A 17,415-nucleotide genomic window follows, 5' to 3' on the forward strand; every position below is an offset into this window, starting at 1 on the left:
CGTAAACGTTGAAAGAAGAGGGCACATGAAGAGGGTGCGTAAGAGGAAAGGGTAGTATTCTAGGCAGCAGAAGCAAACACAGAGTATTCAAACATTTCCAATGATTTAGTATGACTGGAGCTAAGGTGACAGGGCTAAGGGATGGGAAAAGAGGCCAGATCATTAATACTTTATTAAATGATGCTAAGATTTTCCCTCCAGAAAGCAACAGGCTGCCTTTAATAGATTTTAGGTACAGTAATAATGATCAGCTATTTTTTTTAGAAAGTTCACTGAGGTAGCACTGAGAAGACGGTCTGAAAGAGGAGAAAATGGAATCAGGGAGGTGAATCATAAAACCGTTGAAGAGTTTAGAACAGGCAGGAGAAGCATTTAAGTGACTGAAGCTGTAAAAGCCTCACTCAAGATCCCTCCTACACAGAAAGACTTTTCTGATTACATTAGTTTTCAATGCCAATCTCCCACCCCACTTCCACCGAAATTCCTAGAGCACTTGTGAAATCTGAGGCCCAAATTTTGGCACTTATCTTTTATTTTATTCCCCAATTGTTTCCGGTAGCACATCACTCGTCTCCCTAGTTTAAACACTGCAATCAACGTTTATGGAATTGAAATGGCTTGTAAAGTCGTCCAAGGCCAGATAATGCACAGGGCCGCGTCGGGCGGTCAGGCCCAGTCCACTGCCTGCAGCACGCAGAGGGTTGATTGTAATTTCACCCTCTGGCTGAACAAACTGTCGCCTCCTTCCAGGACCTAGCAGGTTATCTTAACTGTGGCTTGAAATGCCAAACACTACTCTGTTAGACCCGCTACAACCACCAGGGGGCGCGTCTTCCCGAGTTTCCTTAACATTCAGTTCTCAAACAGGGCAAAGGAACGGTGACATATTTGGGCCTTCTGCGGCTGCCGTAGCCCCAGACGGTAAACAGGAAATGGGACTCTATCTGGGACTCAATATTCGGGTGAAAAAGACCCGGGATTCAGTTGAGACGTCTACTGCTGCTTTTGCGTACACTTTCAGGGTGTACCGTCCTCCATCTCCACTGTTTGCCTCTCTCTCCTGTTCCTGTTCCAATCAAGGTATTTTGTCTTGAGCCACCTCCCACCTCTTTATCGAGAAGTGTCACCAGAACCATGGCTGAATACTCCTATGTGAAGTCCACCAAACTCGTGCTCAAAGGAACCAAAGCTAAGAGGTAAGGCCGGAAGTTTGTGCGGAAAACTCTTACGCTCTTTTCTGACCAGCCTCAGCTCTCTGGCCCTCCTGGCGAGTCTCACAGAAACCTTAAGGAGCTGTCATGTAGGCTCAACCTTGGCCCCGGCCGCTTGCGGGTTGGTGAGCAGATGCGGCGGCTCAGTTTCTGCGTCTCTACAGAGCTGGGGAGAAAGGCCGCAAAGACATGCCCTAGCTGTCGCGTCCTGAAAAGGGAAGTGACGGGAAAAAGAGACCAATAGCCCAGGAGCCACAAGTTTGACTCCTCTGATGCACCCCCGCCCCGCCTTGTTGTGGGTCTGCTAGTCTGATAACTTAGGGCATAACAATAACTTTCTTTATTAGGGATAATTATTTTCATTATTGTCTCCTTTCCCTCTGAAAAGTTTTCTGTTAATTTTAATGCATTATTTTGATGGGGCTGTGGACTCGAATCTGGACTCCACCAATTACTAATTTTGTAATTTGCGGCAAGTTTGTTAATATCTTTGAGCTTCTATTTACTCGTTGATTTAGGGGATTAATGATGCTCTAAAAGGATTATTATGAAGATGAAAGGAGATAACTTGTGCAGTGTATAGAGTGATTCTTAGTTGTTGGTTTTTTTCCTTTTTTTTTTTTTTTAGGAAAAGATACCTGCCCATTTATATTTACACCTCTTTTTAATTAGTAGATTTGTTCAGAGTTGATTGATCTTACAAAGGTTGAGCATTTCCTCCTGGTCTCAGTGATAAACAGTTTTTGGTACTTTTAGGTGAGATGGAAAGTGAGGAGCAAGCTGAAGCCATGCCCTTGAGAACTCTGCCTAAGACTGGAGTCATGAGTTTATCCTGAGTAAATTTGAAACTTTTACTCTGAATTTTACTGGTGGGGATGGGAGAGTTAGCTTCTGAAAATAAGCTTTATGATGAAAATGCAAACAAGTATGTTTTATAATGATCATAACTTGATCATAGTTAAGACATATATAGCTTTTTTATGTGCCAAGAACTTTCTAAGCACTTTGTATATTAACTTTTTTTAAATCTCCCCTGGGATTATTTTTTATTATTAAGATATAATTCATATACTATAAAATTCAACCTTTTAAAGTACAATTCAGTGTTTTTTGGTATGTTCACAAGGTTACTATCACTACCCAGTAGCTGAGCATTTTCATTATCTCCAAAGGAAACCCTTACATCCTCCCACCAGTCCCTGGCAATGACTAATTTACCTTCTGTCTCTGTGGATTTGCCTATTCTGAATATTTCATATAAATGGAATCATATATGTGGCCTTTTGTATCTGGCTTCTTAGCATAACATTCTCAAGGTTGATCCATGTTGTAGTATGTATCAGTACTCATTCCTTCTATGCTGAATAATATTCTATTGTATTGGATATAACTTATTTTGGTTATCCATTGGTCAGTTGATAGACATTTGGGTTTTTCCACTTTGGGACTATTATGAATAATGCTGCTATAGGTATACAAGTTTTTGTGTAGACATATGTTTTCATTTCTCTTGGTTATATACTAAGAGTAAAACTGTTAGGTGATATGGCAACTCTGCATTTAACTTTTTGAGGAACCCCAAAGCAGCTGCAGCATTTTATATTCTCACCAGCAACATATGAAGGTACATATTAACTCTTAATCCTCAAAATAACATTGAGTTAGGTTAAATTATTATTCTCATTTTACAGGTAGGGAAACTGACTCAGAGAGAAATTAAATAACTTTTCCAGAAATCAGAGAGCTAAGAAGTGACAGAATAAGGATTTAAAATCAGGCAGGCTGGCTCCAGACTCTGTTCTCTTAACTATAATACAATATGTACAGGATCAGAAGGGACTTCTGCATATTAAAAAGGTAGATCAATGCAAATCATTATAAATCAATAATTTATAAATTAATGTACAACTTAAAAGATTCTTCTAAGATTCCATCTTGTGATATTTAATATGCAAATCAACGTATCTAAACTCATCTATATAAATTATCTCTTGTAGTAAGAAGAAAAAGAGCAAAGAGAAGAAGAGAAAAAGAGAAGATGATGAAGAAACCCAACTTGATATTGTTGGTGAGTCAGTTTTCTATACTTTATTCTGAGAAAAGTTAACATTGGTTGAGATCCCTTTAAAAATATTTTCTTAGAGATGTGTAATAAGAAGAAAATAGAAAGAATTTATGGCCTATTTATATTTGTAGTATAATGCTCAAGTATTATTTATGGTTATAGATTTATTTTGTAGCATGGTAGATGCCATTGATGCCTTTCTTCATTATGAGAATAAAGCACAGGAGAGAGGAAACATAGCTCTCTGATTTAATAGATGCCACTAGACTAATTTAACCCAGAGATTCTGAGATATAATTTTAAAGGCCTAATATAGATAAATATTATTTAACCAAATATATTTTACAAATTACAGTAAATCCTTACTTATCTTGTCAATAGGTTCTTAGAAACTGCAACTTTAAGCAAAATAACAGTATGACAAGATCAATTTTACCCTAAGCTAATTGATATAATCTAAAGTTAAGACCCTACGGCATATTTCTGGTCACAAGAACATCACCATACTTCTAAATAAAAACCCAAAACACTTCTAATAGTAAACATTGAAATAAATATGAACTATATATACATTTAAGAAAAATTAATAAAAACAAATAAGATATTATTTTCCAACCCGGGACGGGATGTCCTTCCATTGCAGAGCGCACTCACACCCACACCTACACTCACACTCACACTCACTCAGACTGGGACAACATACATGCCAGTTCACCTCATATGCACATCTTTGGGATGTGGGAGAAAATCCTTGCATACATGCCAACTCCACACAGACAGTGGCCCTGACCCGGAATCAATTTTTTTTTCTCACCAATGTTAGAAACATTATTCGAGGACCTACTGTATTTTTTTTTTTTGAGCATATATATATATTTTAATCGTAGGCGCCAGTGATTTGTGTATCTTTAAAAGAAATATATTCACAGTAAAAATAATTATTTTGTATACTGTGAAATGAATGAAAATCTTAAACAGAACAGAATCAAGATAGCCTGTAAATGGTACCAGAAATAAACTGACCCAAACACACTTAAGCGACCTGTTTTCCATTTAGTCCTTCTATCTTTTCCAACCTTTACTTTAAAACAATTATTTCTCTTTCAAAACTTAGCAAGTTTCATTTTTGAAATTTCATAAATTATGGGTCCTTTACATTTTATGTGAAACTGTATAAAGCTAATATTCTAGAAAGTTTTAACATATTTTTGAAATAACAAATCAATTCTAAAATTAGGATAAATATCTTGAGTAGGTAGATATCTAGGTATAAAATTTCTGTGTCAAAGGATAGGTGAATATTTACCTATAAAGGAAATTGCCAGCGATTTTCAAAAGTGGTTTTACCATTTTACACTCCAACTAAGAAAGTATTAAAATAATGTTATCAGTCTTTTCTCTCAGTCTGTGGTTTGACTTTTCACTTTTTTAAAGGTTTTGTTTTTGATAAGCAGAAGTTTTTAATTTTTATAAAGCCCAATTTTTTTTCTGTTATGACTACCACCCTATTTCTCCATTCTAAAAAATCTTTGCTTTCCCCAAGGTCACATAGATATTCTTGCACATTTTCTTTTAGAGGCTTCATAGTTTGGGTTTTTACATTAGATCTGTGACACATCGCAAATTAACTTTTAGTATATTGGATGGTAGGGTTCAGGGTTCTTTCTTTTTTTCCCCCCATATTTGTATCCAGTTGTTCCAGCATCACTGTTGAATAGACTTTCCTTTCCCCATTAAACTGCTTTGGTATCTGTCAAAAAAACAGTCGACTTTATATGTGTTGGTCTGTTTCTAGACTCTGTTCTATTGGTTTGTCTATTCTATTGATATATTTGTCTTAATTACTGTCACTTAATAAAGTCTGGAAATTAGATGGTATGAGTCCTCAAATTTATACTTTTCAAAATTTTTTAGACTGTTCTGGGTCTTTTGTATTTCCATATAAATTTATAATCAATTTTTCACTTTCTACAATAAAACCTGTTGGATTTTCTGGGGGAATTGTATTAAATCTAGAACATTTGGTTAAAGTTGATATAACAGCATTGACTCAATAATTTGCAGTTTTTAGTATAGGAGTCTTGCATGTCTTTTCTAAATTCTTATGTATTTTATAATTTTACACTACTGTAAGTAGAATGTTTAAATTTTATTTTCCAATTGTTTGCTAGTAGTATATAGATATACAACTGATTTCTGTATATGGACCCTGTAGCCTGAGATTAATTTAATGGATTGTGTCAGTGTCCTGGTTTTGATATTGTACGAACATATCAAACTTATGTAAGATGTTACCATTGAGAGAAAGTGAGTTAGGGGTATATAAGACCTCTGTATTATTTTCTTAAAACTGCAAAATAAAGTTTTTAGAAAGTAAGTTATAACATTAACAACAGCAACAAGTAAGAATCTTGTGCCAAATCTAAAATATGAATTTTAAGTATTGATTTTATTTTTTAGGAATTTGGTGGACAGTAACAAACTTCGGTGAAATTTCAGGAACCATAGCAATTGAAATGGATAAAGGAACCTACATACATGCCCTTGACAATGGACTTTTTACACTGGGAGCTCCACATAAAGAAGGTTTGTGTGAGAGCATTTGAGATCTTGCTCCCCTGCATCTGTCGTCCATTTGGCTCAAATAAACTCTTGCAAAAAAATTGAAAAAAAAATGGTTTGTATCCGGTAGAAGCAATGGCCATTTAAAGTATACATTTTATTAAAATTGTTCACTTAGGCCATATTCTAACTAATGTGAAGTATATTTCGAAGAGATGAATTCTTTGCATTTGATTCTTCCACTTTTTGTCTTCCTTTGTATTTATCAATTATTGGCAACTCCTTCTTTCCAGTATAAGCATTTGAAAACATTCTTTATAGTTTCAGAGGTGTGTCTATGGAAATCAAAAACAACACGATGATTCAAATAATATATGGAAAGAAAAAACCTGGCTGAGTCAAAGTTTTGAATTCCTTATTATTCAGACTTTTTGCTAAAACTAACCTGGAACATCGTCAACAAGTTAAAGTTTTTCATTCCCTTTAGCCCATCAGAGGGAGCATTAATGAGATATGAAATAATTAGAAGTAATTAGAAGATAAAAAGTCATATATTTTGTTTTGAATGACCATCCCATGAATAAAGCATTTCATAATTTAAATATTAAGTGCTTATCTTTCTGTGTACTGACTGCATTTTAAAACACAAAGGTATCTTGGAAGTAAATAAATATCATGCTGACCTATCTTATTAAGTTTGTAAAACTAACGATAGTGATAGAAGATAAAGTAGATCTTGATAATATTAACACTATATTATGATTATATTATTATCATATTTAACTTTAAAAGAAAAAAGCTATTTTTTAAAGCTAAAGAATATCTTTACATATTTATTTATAACAGATGTCATATTTATTTCAAAATGTTTTTTCTCCTGTAGTTGATGAAGGCCCTAGTCCTCCAGAGCAGTTTACAGCTGTCAAATTGTCTGATTCTAGGTAAGCTTGAGTTGAACTATAACTAATAACCTTTATTTCTTAAATTTAATTTCATTCATTAAAAATTTCAATATCTAGCCAACAAGCCCACAGAGTAATTTTGATTTAAAAAGCAAAACAATTTTTTTGAAAAGTGTATTTTGTGACATTTTAAAAAATAACATTATTTACATATCCAGTAGATACTTAAGTATTATTAAATTACATTTGCAATAAAAGAATTAAAGCCCCAGATAAAGGCCTACATATGATTCCTAGCAGTATGTATTACTATGCTGGAAGAAATGAAGATTAATGTCATAGAGCAAATAAGATATAGATTAGAAAGCACATGTGAAGAAAAGAAACATAAAACAAAACCTATCAGCTGTTGCTACAATATTGAAATTCACTGGTCAAAAGTCAAGAGACAAACAGGATGATAGAAGAAAAGAATACTGTTGAAACCCCCGGAAAATGTTACATAGTCATAAAAACCAAAATAATTTATTCATTATATTTACAATCATTTTATAAGCTAACCTCTTTTATTCTCACAATGCAAAAGTATAGAATAAGATTTTGGGAGTAGATATAGAAATTGAATTTCAGTATTTAATAATGAGCTACATTAACATGATAATGATTTGCATTATATTATCATCAGCCTATAAATGAGTATAAAGTCAATTCCCTGGCATCACGGGGGATTGGTAAGCTAAAAAATTAGAAATTACATTTTTCTTTAAAAAAACCACATTAAGACAATTATGTCTGTATTTTCTTTGAATGGCCAGTAAGTATGGTGAATGACTTTTAAAGAAAAAAAGCAGCAGCAGAAGCAAAACCAATAAACACAAACTTCTTTACAAGTGAAAACAAAAAACATTATAAACAAAATAAATATTCAAATGAGGAAAATATATGCAATGACCATAATAGGCAATGAGTTTTTACACTCCATATCTATGTACAGGATTCATAACACTAAGAAAAACAGTAAGACCCCAGTAGAAAAATGGACAAAAAGATCATTTAAAAACTAAAATGGAAAAGTACAAATATCACTCAAAATAATAATTAAAATACAAATTAAATAGGATACCCTTTTTCTCCTATCAGATTTTCTAATTTTTTAAAAGGCATAATGTAAACAGATATATGGTAAAAAGATATTCTCCTAATCTGGGGTGAGAATGAAGTTGATACAAATTTTTTCTGGAAAGTAGTTTAGCAGTATATATAGAAACTTTAAAGTTAATGCCCTTCGAACCAGTAATTTCCCTAATAGGAATCTTTTCTAACAATAAAATAGCAATTTTATGTACAGAAAAGGTACTAGCATCACTATTTAAAACAGCAGAAAAAGTACATTTTAATACATCTATAACAGAACATTACATATCCATTAAAAGTAGTATATTTAAAAAATAATGAATTTAGAAAATGTTTGTTAATATATAATGCCTATAATAAAAAACTATAAAATTTACATATTGAACTACTCTGTCCAGTGTGATAGCCACTAGCCACATGTGGCTTTTGAACATTTGGACTAGTCTGAATTTTACACACACACACATATTTTTATGTTCCATGTTTAACTTTCTTTCTCTCAGTTTTTAACATTTGTTTATTTTATTTATCTGAAGAATTGCCCTGAAATCTGGCTATGGAAAATACCTTGGTATAAATTCAGATGGACTTGTTGTTGGGCGTTCAGATGCAATTGGACCAAGAGAACAATGGGAACCGGTCTTTCAAGATGTAAGTGCTAGTAATTATAAAAGTGGCTTGTCAATTTAATTAAGAGAAAGTCAAATTACTATAGACTAGTGATTACTAGTCGGGTAGGGGAAGAGCAGGGAGATAGGTGGGGTAAAGGGAGTCAAATATAGGGTTTAGGGGCAGGGTGAAATGGGTAAAGGGGATCAAATATATGGTAGCGGAAGGAAACTGGACTTTGGGTGGTAAACACACAATAGAATATACAGATGTCAAATGATAATGTACACCTGAAAATTATATGATTGTATTAACGAATGTTACCCCAATAAACTTAAAAATTTTTAAAAAGAAAGTCAAATATTATTCAGTCATAAGAAAAGTTGAAATACTGCCATTTACAACAACATGGATGGATCCTGAGATTATCATGCTAAGCAAAATATGTCAGATTGAAAAAGTTGAGAACCATATGATTTTACGCATATGTGGAATATAAAACTGAGCAACAAAAACAAGACAAACAAAAATTCATAAACACAGATAACAGTTTAATGGTTATCAGAGGGAAAGGTGGGGGAGGCAGATAAGAGTAAAGAGGTCAAATATATGGGAACAGAAGGATATTTGGGTGGTGAACACAAAATTCAGTATGCATGTGATGTATTATCGAACTATACACTTGAAACCTATATAATTTTATTAAACAATGTCACCCCCAATAAATTTAATTTAAATAAATAAGAAAAAAAACAATGTAAACTCATAACCTTAAAAAGATCTCCAAAAATAGTGCAACAAAAATAGCAGTAGTACTTTTGCTTATCATCATTTTTGTCCACCCTTAATACCTAGATTTGGGTCTCTTATTTTCTATTAAACAACCAGGACTCATTAGAGGGTGGCCAATTTTACATCTTGGGGAAGGAAATATCTTAGCAGAAATTAAGTATACTTTTATAAACATTAGAGACTGTGATAGTTCAGGAATATCTTAACAGAAATTAAGTATACTTTTATAAACATTAGAGACTGTATTAAGAGGACACAGCTTAAGGGGGCGGCCGCTGGCCAGGTTATGATAGTTTGTGCATAAAATAATAAATAGTGATAATAATTCATTGAAATTAATTTAGTCTGTAAACATTTTTGAGTTATAATGAAGCTCAAAGAGAAAAGCACATGGTATAGAAAAAATAGTTTTAATACAAAAGAAGGAATAAGATATTAATTTTTGTTAATTTTAGTAAGCAGGCAAGTTCTAAGATACTAGAATTTTGTTTTAAGTCTATGTCTGTTTATTTTGAATACATAAGTTCTTTTTTCTATTTGTGTAAGCAGTAAAGATTGAACAAAAATATATGAGAGCTAAACAATCCCCTAAAAGGTAGATACTATATCAAGAACAGGAAGGACCAGTGGGCACCAAGTGGAACAAGAGTTTGGTAGTGGGGTAGCAGCAGTGGTAATATACAATTACAAATGCAAAATAGATGATAAATTAGCCAAGATGATAAATTAGCCGAGCAAACCCCCTCCCCCACCAAAAAAAAAGACTTAATTACTTAGGTTTATTCCCTCATCCCCTAGGATAAAATCTCTGGTCACTAACTTTTAAACTCTTTTGACTCCAGTTCACTGAGAAAAACAATTTTACATGTAGCCCAGTAACACACATATGTATAAATGAAGCAAGGGTTGTACTTAACGATACTTATTTAACTATATGTTATATACTCTACTATTTTTTATTCTGTTTTACCTCTCTTTCTGTCTCCCCCCGCCCCCCCCCATTCTGGTCAAGACCTACTAAATTGATTTCATGAACCACTCATAGATTGCAACCCTTTGTAGATGATCCTACTAAATTACTGAGATACTTATGATAAAAATTATATCAACAGAAAAGGCCGTTATAAGGTCAGGATGATGAGTCACATATTACCACTCATTCAGAACTTAAGGGAAGTTCATTTCACTTTATGTTTGGGAAAGACACTAAGTTTTAAAAATTTAAATTAAATAAATGAAAGCAACTTAAAAGTCCCTGACGTGAAAAGTAAAATTTTATTGCAAAAAGTGACTCAGCTGAAAGGTCATCAGCCGAGGTTTAAATCACCTTGGACTATATAGCTCATATCTAAGCTCACTAAGAGTCATCGGATGACAGAAAACCCAGCCCTTGCCACCTTGAATAAGAAATTAAGTCAGATACATGTTATTAGCATTTTTGTTACTGGATATAAGGTTATTAATACATTTTGTAATAATTGCATTTTAATATTTTGTCTGAAGTTCCAAGTTATGCAAAGTTTTCCAAAAGAATCAACCATATACAAGTTAATAATTAAACCTTGTTTTGTAAGAGAGTTTAATTAATCAAATTTATAATCTAGGTTTAGATACACAAGAAACTTAGTTTTCAAAGTTTTATTTATCAGAATCAGTATAATACATTGAACATTAAACAACTAAAAAAGATATGAGTATTTCCATACACAAAAGTCCCTCAGACATTGATTCTTAAAGTTCTGAGCAGTAAATTAAAGGCACTAAAGACTAGCTTTTATATGATATATTCTTATCTTGTCTAATTATTAAGAAAAATTCTACTTAAAACAACTATTTGTATAAAGTATTGTGCATTATATTATAATTTTACATTGTCTTTAAAGCTAATTTTTTTCAAACTCAACTAAATTAGTTATATCCTCCATAGATCTTTTAAACCAAAGGAAAGAATTTTATTTTATCTAGTTAGATTTTAGTCCTACTAATAGAATATACTAAAAACATTTATTGTGGTTATCTTTGAGTAATAAGATTATAGGTGATTTTAGTTTTCTACATGTTTATTTTCCAGGTTTTCTCCAAATTCTTTTTTCCTGATTACTTTTAGACTCATGGAGAAAAAAATTAATTTAGTCTCAAAACATAAGAATTCTTTTGCAGGTATTCTCATAACTATTTTTTGTTTTTATTTTATTTAGGGGAAAATGGCTTTATTGGCCTCAAATAGTTGCTTTATTAGATGCAATGAAGCAGGTGATATAGAAGCAAAAAGTAAAACAGCAGGAGAAGAAGAAATGATAAAGGTAATCATGACATTTTTCTATAGACTAATACATATCTCCCATATGGTATGACTGTAGCTCTTTAAAATCTTGAATAGTCATTTACTATCACTTTAAAGGTTTATTTTATAACTTTTTATAGTATACTCCAAATAAACCCTTTTTTAAACTATAAATCCTAAAACTGATGGCTTATTTGCACCATGTGGTAGAAAAATTACCACATCTGTGAGTTACCTTGCTATTATTTCCATGTATTAGTATGTTTTTTCTGAATAGTTCCACATGCTTTTTAGGCCTATATTTTTTTCTTGCCTGCATTTTAAAATTTAATTTTTTAAGTAAATGATATGGTCATATAGTTCAAAAATTTTTCAATATATGTATATATAAACATGTTTCCCATCTCCTACAGGCTTTTAGAGTTTCTGTACAAAAATATGAATATGTTGTAATTTTCTACTTTTTTACACTAAAGTTAACTTCCTTTAGACATACTTTTAGACATTGATTTTTTTTTCCTTAACATTATATCTTAGAGATTTTCCTTTATCATTATGTAGAAAGTTTTCTCTCTTCCTTTTTATTAGCTACATAATAGTCCATTTTAGGGATGCACCATAATTTAATCAATTCTTTATAAATGGAAATTTAGGTTATTTCCAGTGTTTTGCTGTTACAAACAATGCTGCAACACATAACTTTGAAAATGCATCATTTTGTAGATGTGCAAGTATATCTGAGGATCAATTCCCAGAAGCAGAATTACAGGGTCAAGAAGTATAAGCATTTGTAATTTTGTTAAATACTGCCAAAATGCCCTCCATATGAGGTTGTACTAACTTACACTCCCAACATGTACGAGAAGGTGACTAGGTTGTTTTGAGTTTAATACTTGAGCATCTGTATTGCTATACAGTTTAAAATATAAAAGTCATAGAACTTTCAGAACTTTAGCCCGCAAATTCTGGATCTTTTGATGAATAAGTCAGTCTTTTTTTTACATGAGGAGAAACATGAAGCACAGAAAACAAATCCTTTTAATATATCAGTCACTAAGCCGGAAATAGAAGTCCTTTATTCCAGGCTAAATTCCCTAATCCTATTCTTTGTTTTACTTCATTATAAAAAGTTGTATAGACATCTTCATATCAAGGTAAAATTCTGAATAAAACTGGAAAGTGGATAAATCAGGTAGTTAACTAGAATTTGATGAAAGCCTTTAAGGTTCAATAACTGCCACCTCTTTAACGCACTGTTCTTTCTTTTTCTTAGCATTCCAATACTGAGCATTATGAACCACACCTGATTTGACTCTGCTGGAGAGTCACAGGTTGCAGCTTGTCTGATCCAAATTTACTGTGTGCAATGCATTAGAGAGGGCCAGAGGAAGACTCAAATAAATTGGGAGGCGGGGTTTCCTTTTCTGAAGTGGCCTTAATCCTTATAAGTAAAACGTAAAAATCCATGTTGCATTTTTCTCTGCTACCAGCATAATTTGAAAGCATCTCTCAAGTGTCTGTATATGCTTTGTGTTAAATTCCATGTCATATATTTGATTTTACTTTTTAAATGTCCCTGATTTTCATAATAGTCAGTTTTAGTCTTTTAGTATTCTTTTTACTTTGCAAAATATCACTTATCTTTTTAAAGAAGAATGATAATACCAGTAATTCTTCATCATTTAGCATTGATTGATGGAGAAAGAAATACCACTCTAGACAGCACGAAAATTAGAAATTTCAGTATTATATCTTCCGTAGTTTTCTCAAAAGACATTTTGCCACCAGGGTCACAAGTAATTTTCATCTAAAACTTAGATAATCCTGTTATATTTTGAAAAGTATAAGTCATAATATTTTTCAGGTACAGAAACAAAACTAAAGTAGCTGCAGACACTCTGCTGAATGGAGCACATGCACTACCTTCTTTAATCATAATGTTCTGTGAGATGGCTATTTCTTTTGAACTCCACAGACGAGGAAACAGCCTTTGCCCTTCCTTACATCCACACCTGTTTTAACCATTCAGTTCATGAAAGTCACACAGCTAGTTATGGTAGAGACAGGATGTGTTTCCAGGCCCAACTAACTCTAGAAACTACTCTGACATTTCATACTGCTCTGCTTCTCAGGTCATTAGAAAAATGCTGGTGGATTTCTAACTTACCTATTTTTAATTTTATTTATTTATATTTGATTTTATTGTATCTTGTTTAAATTATTTTTCATCTGGATTACATTATAAAAGTATGATTACCAAAGACACAATGCAAATATATGTGCCGTACTTTGCACTTATATGGGGGGAAAAAAACACTGTGCTGTATTTATCATGAATTACAACCGTTTTTTTATGTGAAGTATTTATCTATTTCCCTGGGTCTGTTTGGTTAATCAAGTACCTGGAAGCTCTGAGCCATGATAATCCAGGACTCTTTCCGCATTGCAGGCTCTGCTGGTGTTTCAGCCGTCCACCTTTATGGTGTGGCCTTATCTATAAGAACACGTTTCTTCTTGCCAAAAGTGGTGTGTCACAAGCCCTGGCCTGGAATTTCTCCAGGTCTTCTAGGACTGCTCTAACCAAAACTGTCGTACACATATAACTGGCACATGCATTATTGGTCACTGCTTTCTAAGCACTCTTGGAATTGAACTCTGAACTGCAAAGATCACTTTGGATATGTGGGTACTTTGGATTGCAAATTGCCAGTTTAAAAGACCTAAATACCATCCCCTTCCTTGCCTTACTCAGTTAATCCTAATTACTGTATCTGTATCCATTTATGGCATGTGATAGTAAATATCAGTCAAAACTTATGAGGATATAAGGAGGATATAAAACAAATTTTGTTATGTTAAATGTTTTAATGTATTTGGTAATAGCTTATGCAAAGTAAAATAGATACTATCAAACTTTCAGTATTATAAAATAAACACTAATAGGGATAACTTGGTCCTAAATTTACTTTGAGGCCAAAATTAATTAGTTCAATTATTGCCAAATTACTCAGCAGGATCTGATCTGTAAAACGTTTTTCAAATAATTTTTCTGTAGTGTTTCTGATGCAAGGGCTCTAGAGAAACATATCATAGCAATTATTTATACAAATTATATATATAAATACATCTAGAACCTGTCTTTTTCTGTATCTAATTGCTCAGTAAGTTAATTCTCTTTTGCATAAGAAATCACCTAGAATGTTTTTATGTAATAAGTAAAGTGAGGAAGGAGTAAGATAAATGTGTCACTTGTTGGGTTCTCATCTTGAATATCCAGATTAGATCCTGTGCTGAAAGAGAAACTAAGAAAAAAGATGATATTCCTGAAGAAGACAAAGGAAATGTTAAACAGTGTGAAATCAATTATGTGTATGTATTCTTTTCCTTTTAAACCTCCAGATTTGACAGGGAAGTGCTTCTCGGGGAGCCTAAAATACAATACCTGAAGGACAGGAAGAGACAGCAGAATGTAAACTCTAGAACAAAGCACCGAGCTAAATGCTTTCCTTTTCTCAAGCCTTCAGTTTCCCTAATTATCCTGCTAGCTTTCAAAGCTAAAGTCACTTGAGTTAGTCTATTCTTCCTATTAATTAATAGAATGGCTATAACTTAATGTCAGTACATAATGCCAACCACATACTGTTCCATAGCCAGGACACAGGGGACTCCAGCCAACATTCCCTGGTAGAAGTGAGGCTTTGTTTCTTCAGGGAAGAAGACACAGTGATGAATCTTGAACATAAGCAGAATATTGCCTTTGGAAAGAAGAGAAAATTAAGGAAACTAACATATAACATTTGAATGTCCTGTTAATGACTCAACTTCTGTGACAGACGTTTTATATATCTCATTGACATCTGATATTTAAAGACAAGATGTCCAAACAGTTTAATTAATTGAATATTTTCTACTTTACTTCTTGAATAATTTAATCAGTTGTTTATTCTATGCTATATGGATTATGCTGCCCGCTATTAAATATTTTTATTTCTTAAAAAAAAAGAAATCGAGGCTTTGTACAGCTACCCAAACAGCTGCCCTTTTGATGCACACTGAGGTCATCTTTGTAGTTGAAAAGCTCTATGTTTTTAAAGAAATACAATTAGATGTTTTTTAATAAATGAAAAACATTTTTAAATTTTAAGTTCATTAGTAAACATGTAATCAAAGTTTGAGATATTTTTCAAGAAAGACATTTTCTTAACAGGAAGAAATTTCAAAGCTTCCAAGACCACAAACTTAAAATAAGTAAAGAAGACAGTAAAATTCTTAAAAAGGCCCGGAAAGATGGATTTTTGCATGAAACACTTCTGGATAGGTAGGTATATTTTTACTTATTTTCAGCTACTTTCAGTTGCCAGTAGAAGTGGTATATATAAAAACTATGTTCTTTTTGGATTATTATAGTTTTCAAATTTTTGTCTTTATTTCTAATTTGTGAATATAGTAATATTACCTAAAAATGACATAAGTTTGGGAAAAGACAACCAAAAAAGAATATATAAAAAAGCCAGATTCCAAGTACTTACATATTTTGCTATAAGAAATTAAGATTTAACTGATCTTCATAACTTTATTTTGATATTGCCATCATCTTTTTATAACTATTAGAACAAAGGCTAGGAAGAAGTAGTTTGCCAAATTTCAAAATTCAGTGGGTTCTATTAGAATAGTAGAGTTCTTAAAAATTAAATGAAAATAGTTTTAATATTAGTAAGTGTAAAATTAAATAAATGAAAGTGAAGCACTTTTATTAAGTTGAATTCAGATGTGTGAAGGATAGTTATCATAGTACATTATTAATATTTATTTATTACTATTTCTATTTAGGTAAGTAATGTCCTAGATTAAACATAAAAAAAAATAGAGAGGTTTAGCTGTGAGCTTACAACTATAAATCAAATAAGTGCCAAATTAAAAGAGAAATTGGTAATCTACTGCCACTTATTCAAGTCCTGTGTTGCAAAATTAGCCCTTTAAAACATTTCTTTACATTACTTGATAAAGACAATGGTTTATCATATATTCCTGTTAACTAGTTGATCAAATTTTTACCTTAAGTCAGTAAATGATGTAAGAATTTTTTCCACTTCAGCAAATTAGCATATAGTATCTAGTTCTAAGAAATCAAGAAAGGGATATAAAAATAATCAGATTATAGACTCAAAAGAAATAGGAGATCTGTGTCCTATAACTTTTATCACTTATGAAAATATAACATTGCCACTCTTTTAAATAGAAGTTGAGGGCATGCTTAAATTCAGAGGTAATTAAAATTGCTATTGTGATTGAAAAAAGTCCTTAGGCTATATTTGTTGGAGATTAGGAAAAGAATTTCATAAGAATAGAATCCATTTAGTATAAAACATAAAATTGAAAGGTAAAATTTTAATTAAAATATTTTAATATAAATGTTATAGTAATATAATAACCAAAGTTGAGAACAGTTTCTAAACATGAATTTATATTTAGCAGCAATGACTATATATAGCATGTTTTACATAGATTAATTTTTATTATTTGTCTTTGTTTAAACAGGAGAGCCAAATTGAAAGCTGATAGATACTGCAAATGACCAGGATTTTTATGGGTTTTTTTCTTTCTTTCTTTCTTTTCTGAATAAAATAATCATTAGAAATGTTTTTGCAGAGTTCTTGGGTTGTTATGGAATTATTGCTGAACTAATAGCTAGTTTAACCAAGATTAATTAATCAACTTTAATTGAGATTCTCCATGGGTATACTTTTTAGTTAATATGGAAATGAAACTTAGAATACACACTTAAAATCCCACAGTTTTTTTCTTTTCTGGATTTCTTGTCATAAATGAGGTGCTACTCTATGAAACATGTTTCTT

The 17,415-nt window shown here is 32.1% G+C and overlaps 1 protein-coding gene across 1 annotated transcript; it reads left to right on the top strand.

Moving 5' to 3' along the window:
• Positions 1–880: 880 nt before the first annotated feature.
• Positions 881–17,204, top strand: FRG1 (FSHD region gene 1). Its single transcript, XM_006916409.3, has 9 exons — positions 881–1,196; positions 3,209–3,279; positions 5,737–5,862; positions 6,722–6,779; positions 8,411–8,525; positions 11,474–11,578; positions 14,837–14,928; positions 15,767–15,877; positions 17,098–17,204. Exons 1-9 carry the CDS (start codon positions 1,135–1,137, stop codon positions 17,132–17,134), a joined length of 777 nt encoding a protein of 258 aa, XP_006916471.1. The 5' UTR covers positions 881–1,134; the 3' UTR covers positions 17,135–17,204.
• The last annotated feature ends 211 nt before the right edge of the window (positions 17,205–17,415 follow it).

Source organism: Pteropus alecto, unplaced genomic scaffold (genome assembly GCF_000325575.1).
Source record: "Pteropus alecto unplaced genomic scaffold, ASM32557v1 scaffold24, whole genome shotgun sequence".
NCBI classification, from domain to species: domain Eukaryota; kingdom Metazoa; phylum Chordata; class Mammalia; order Chiroptera; family Pteropodidae; genus Pteropus; species Pteropus alecto.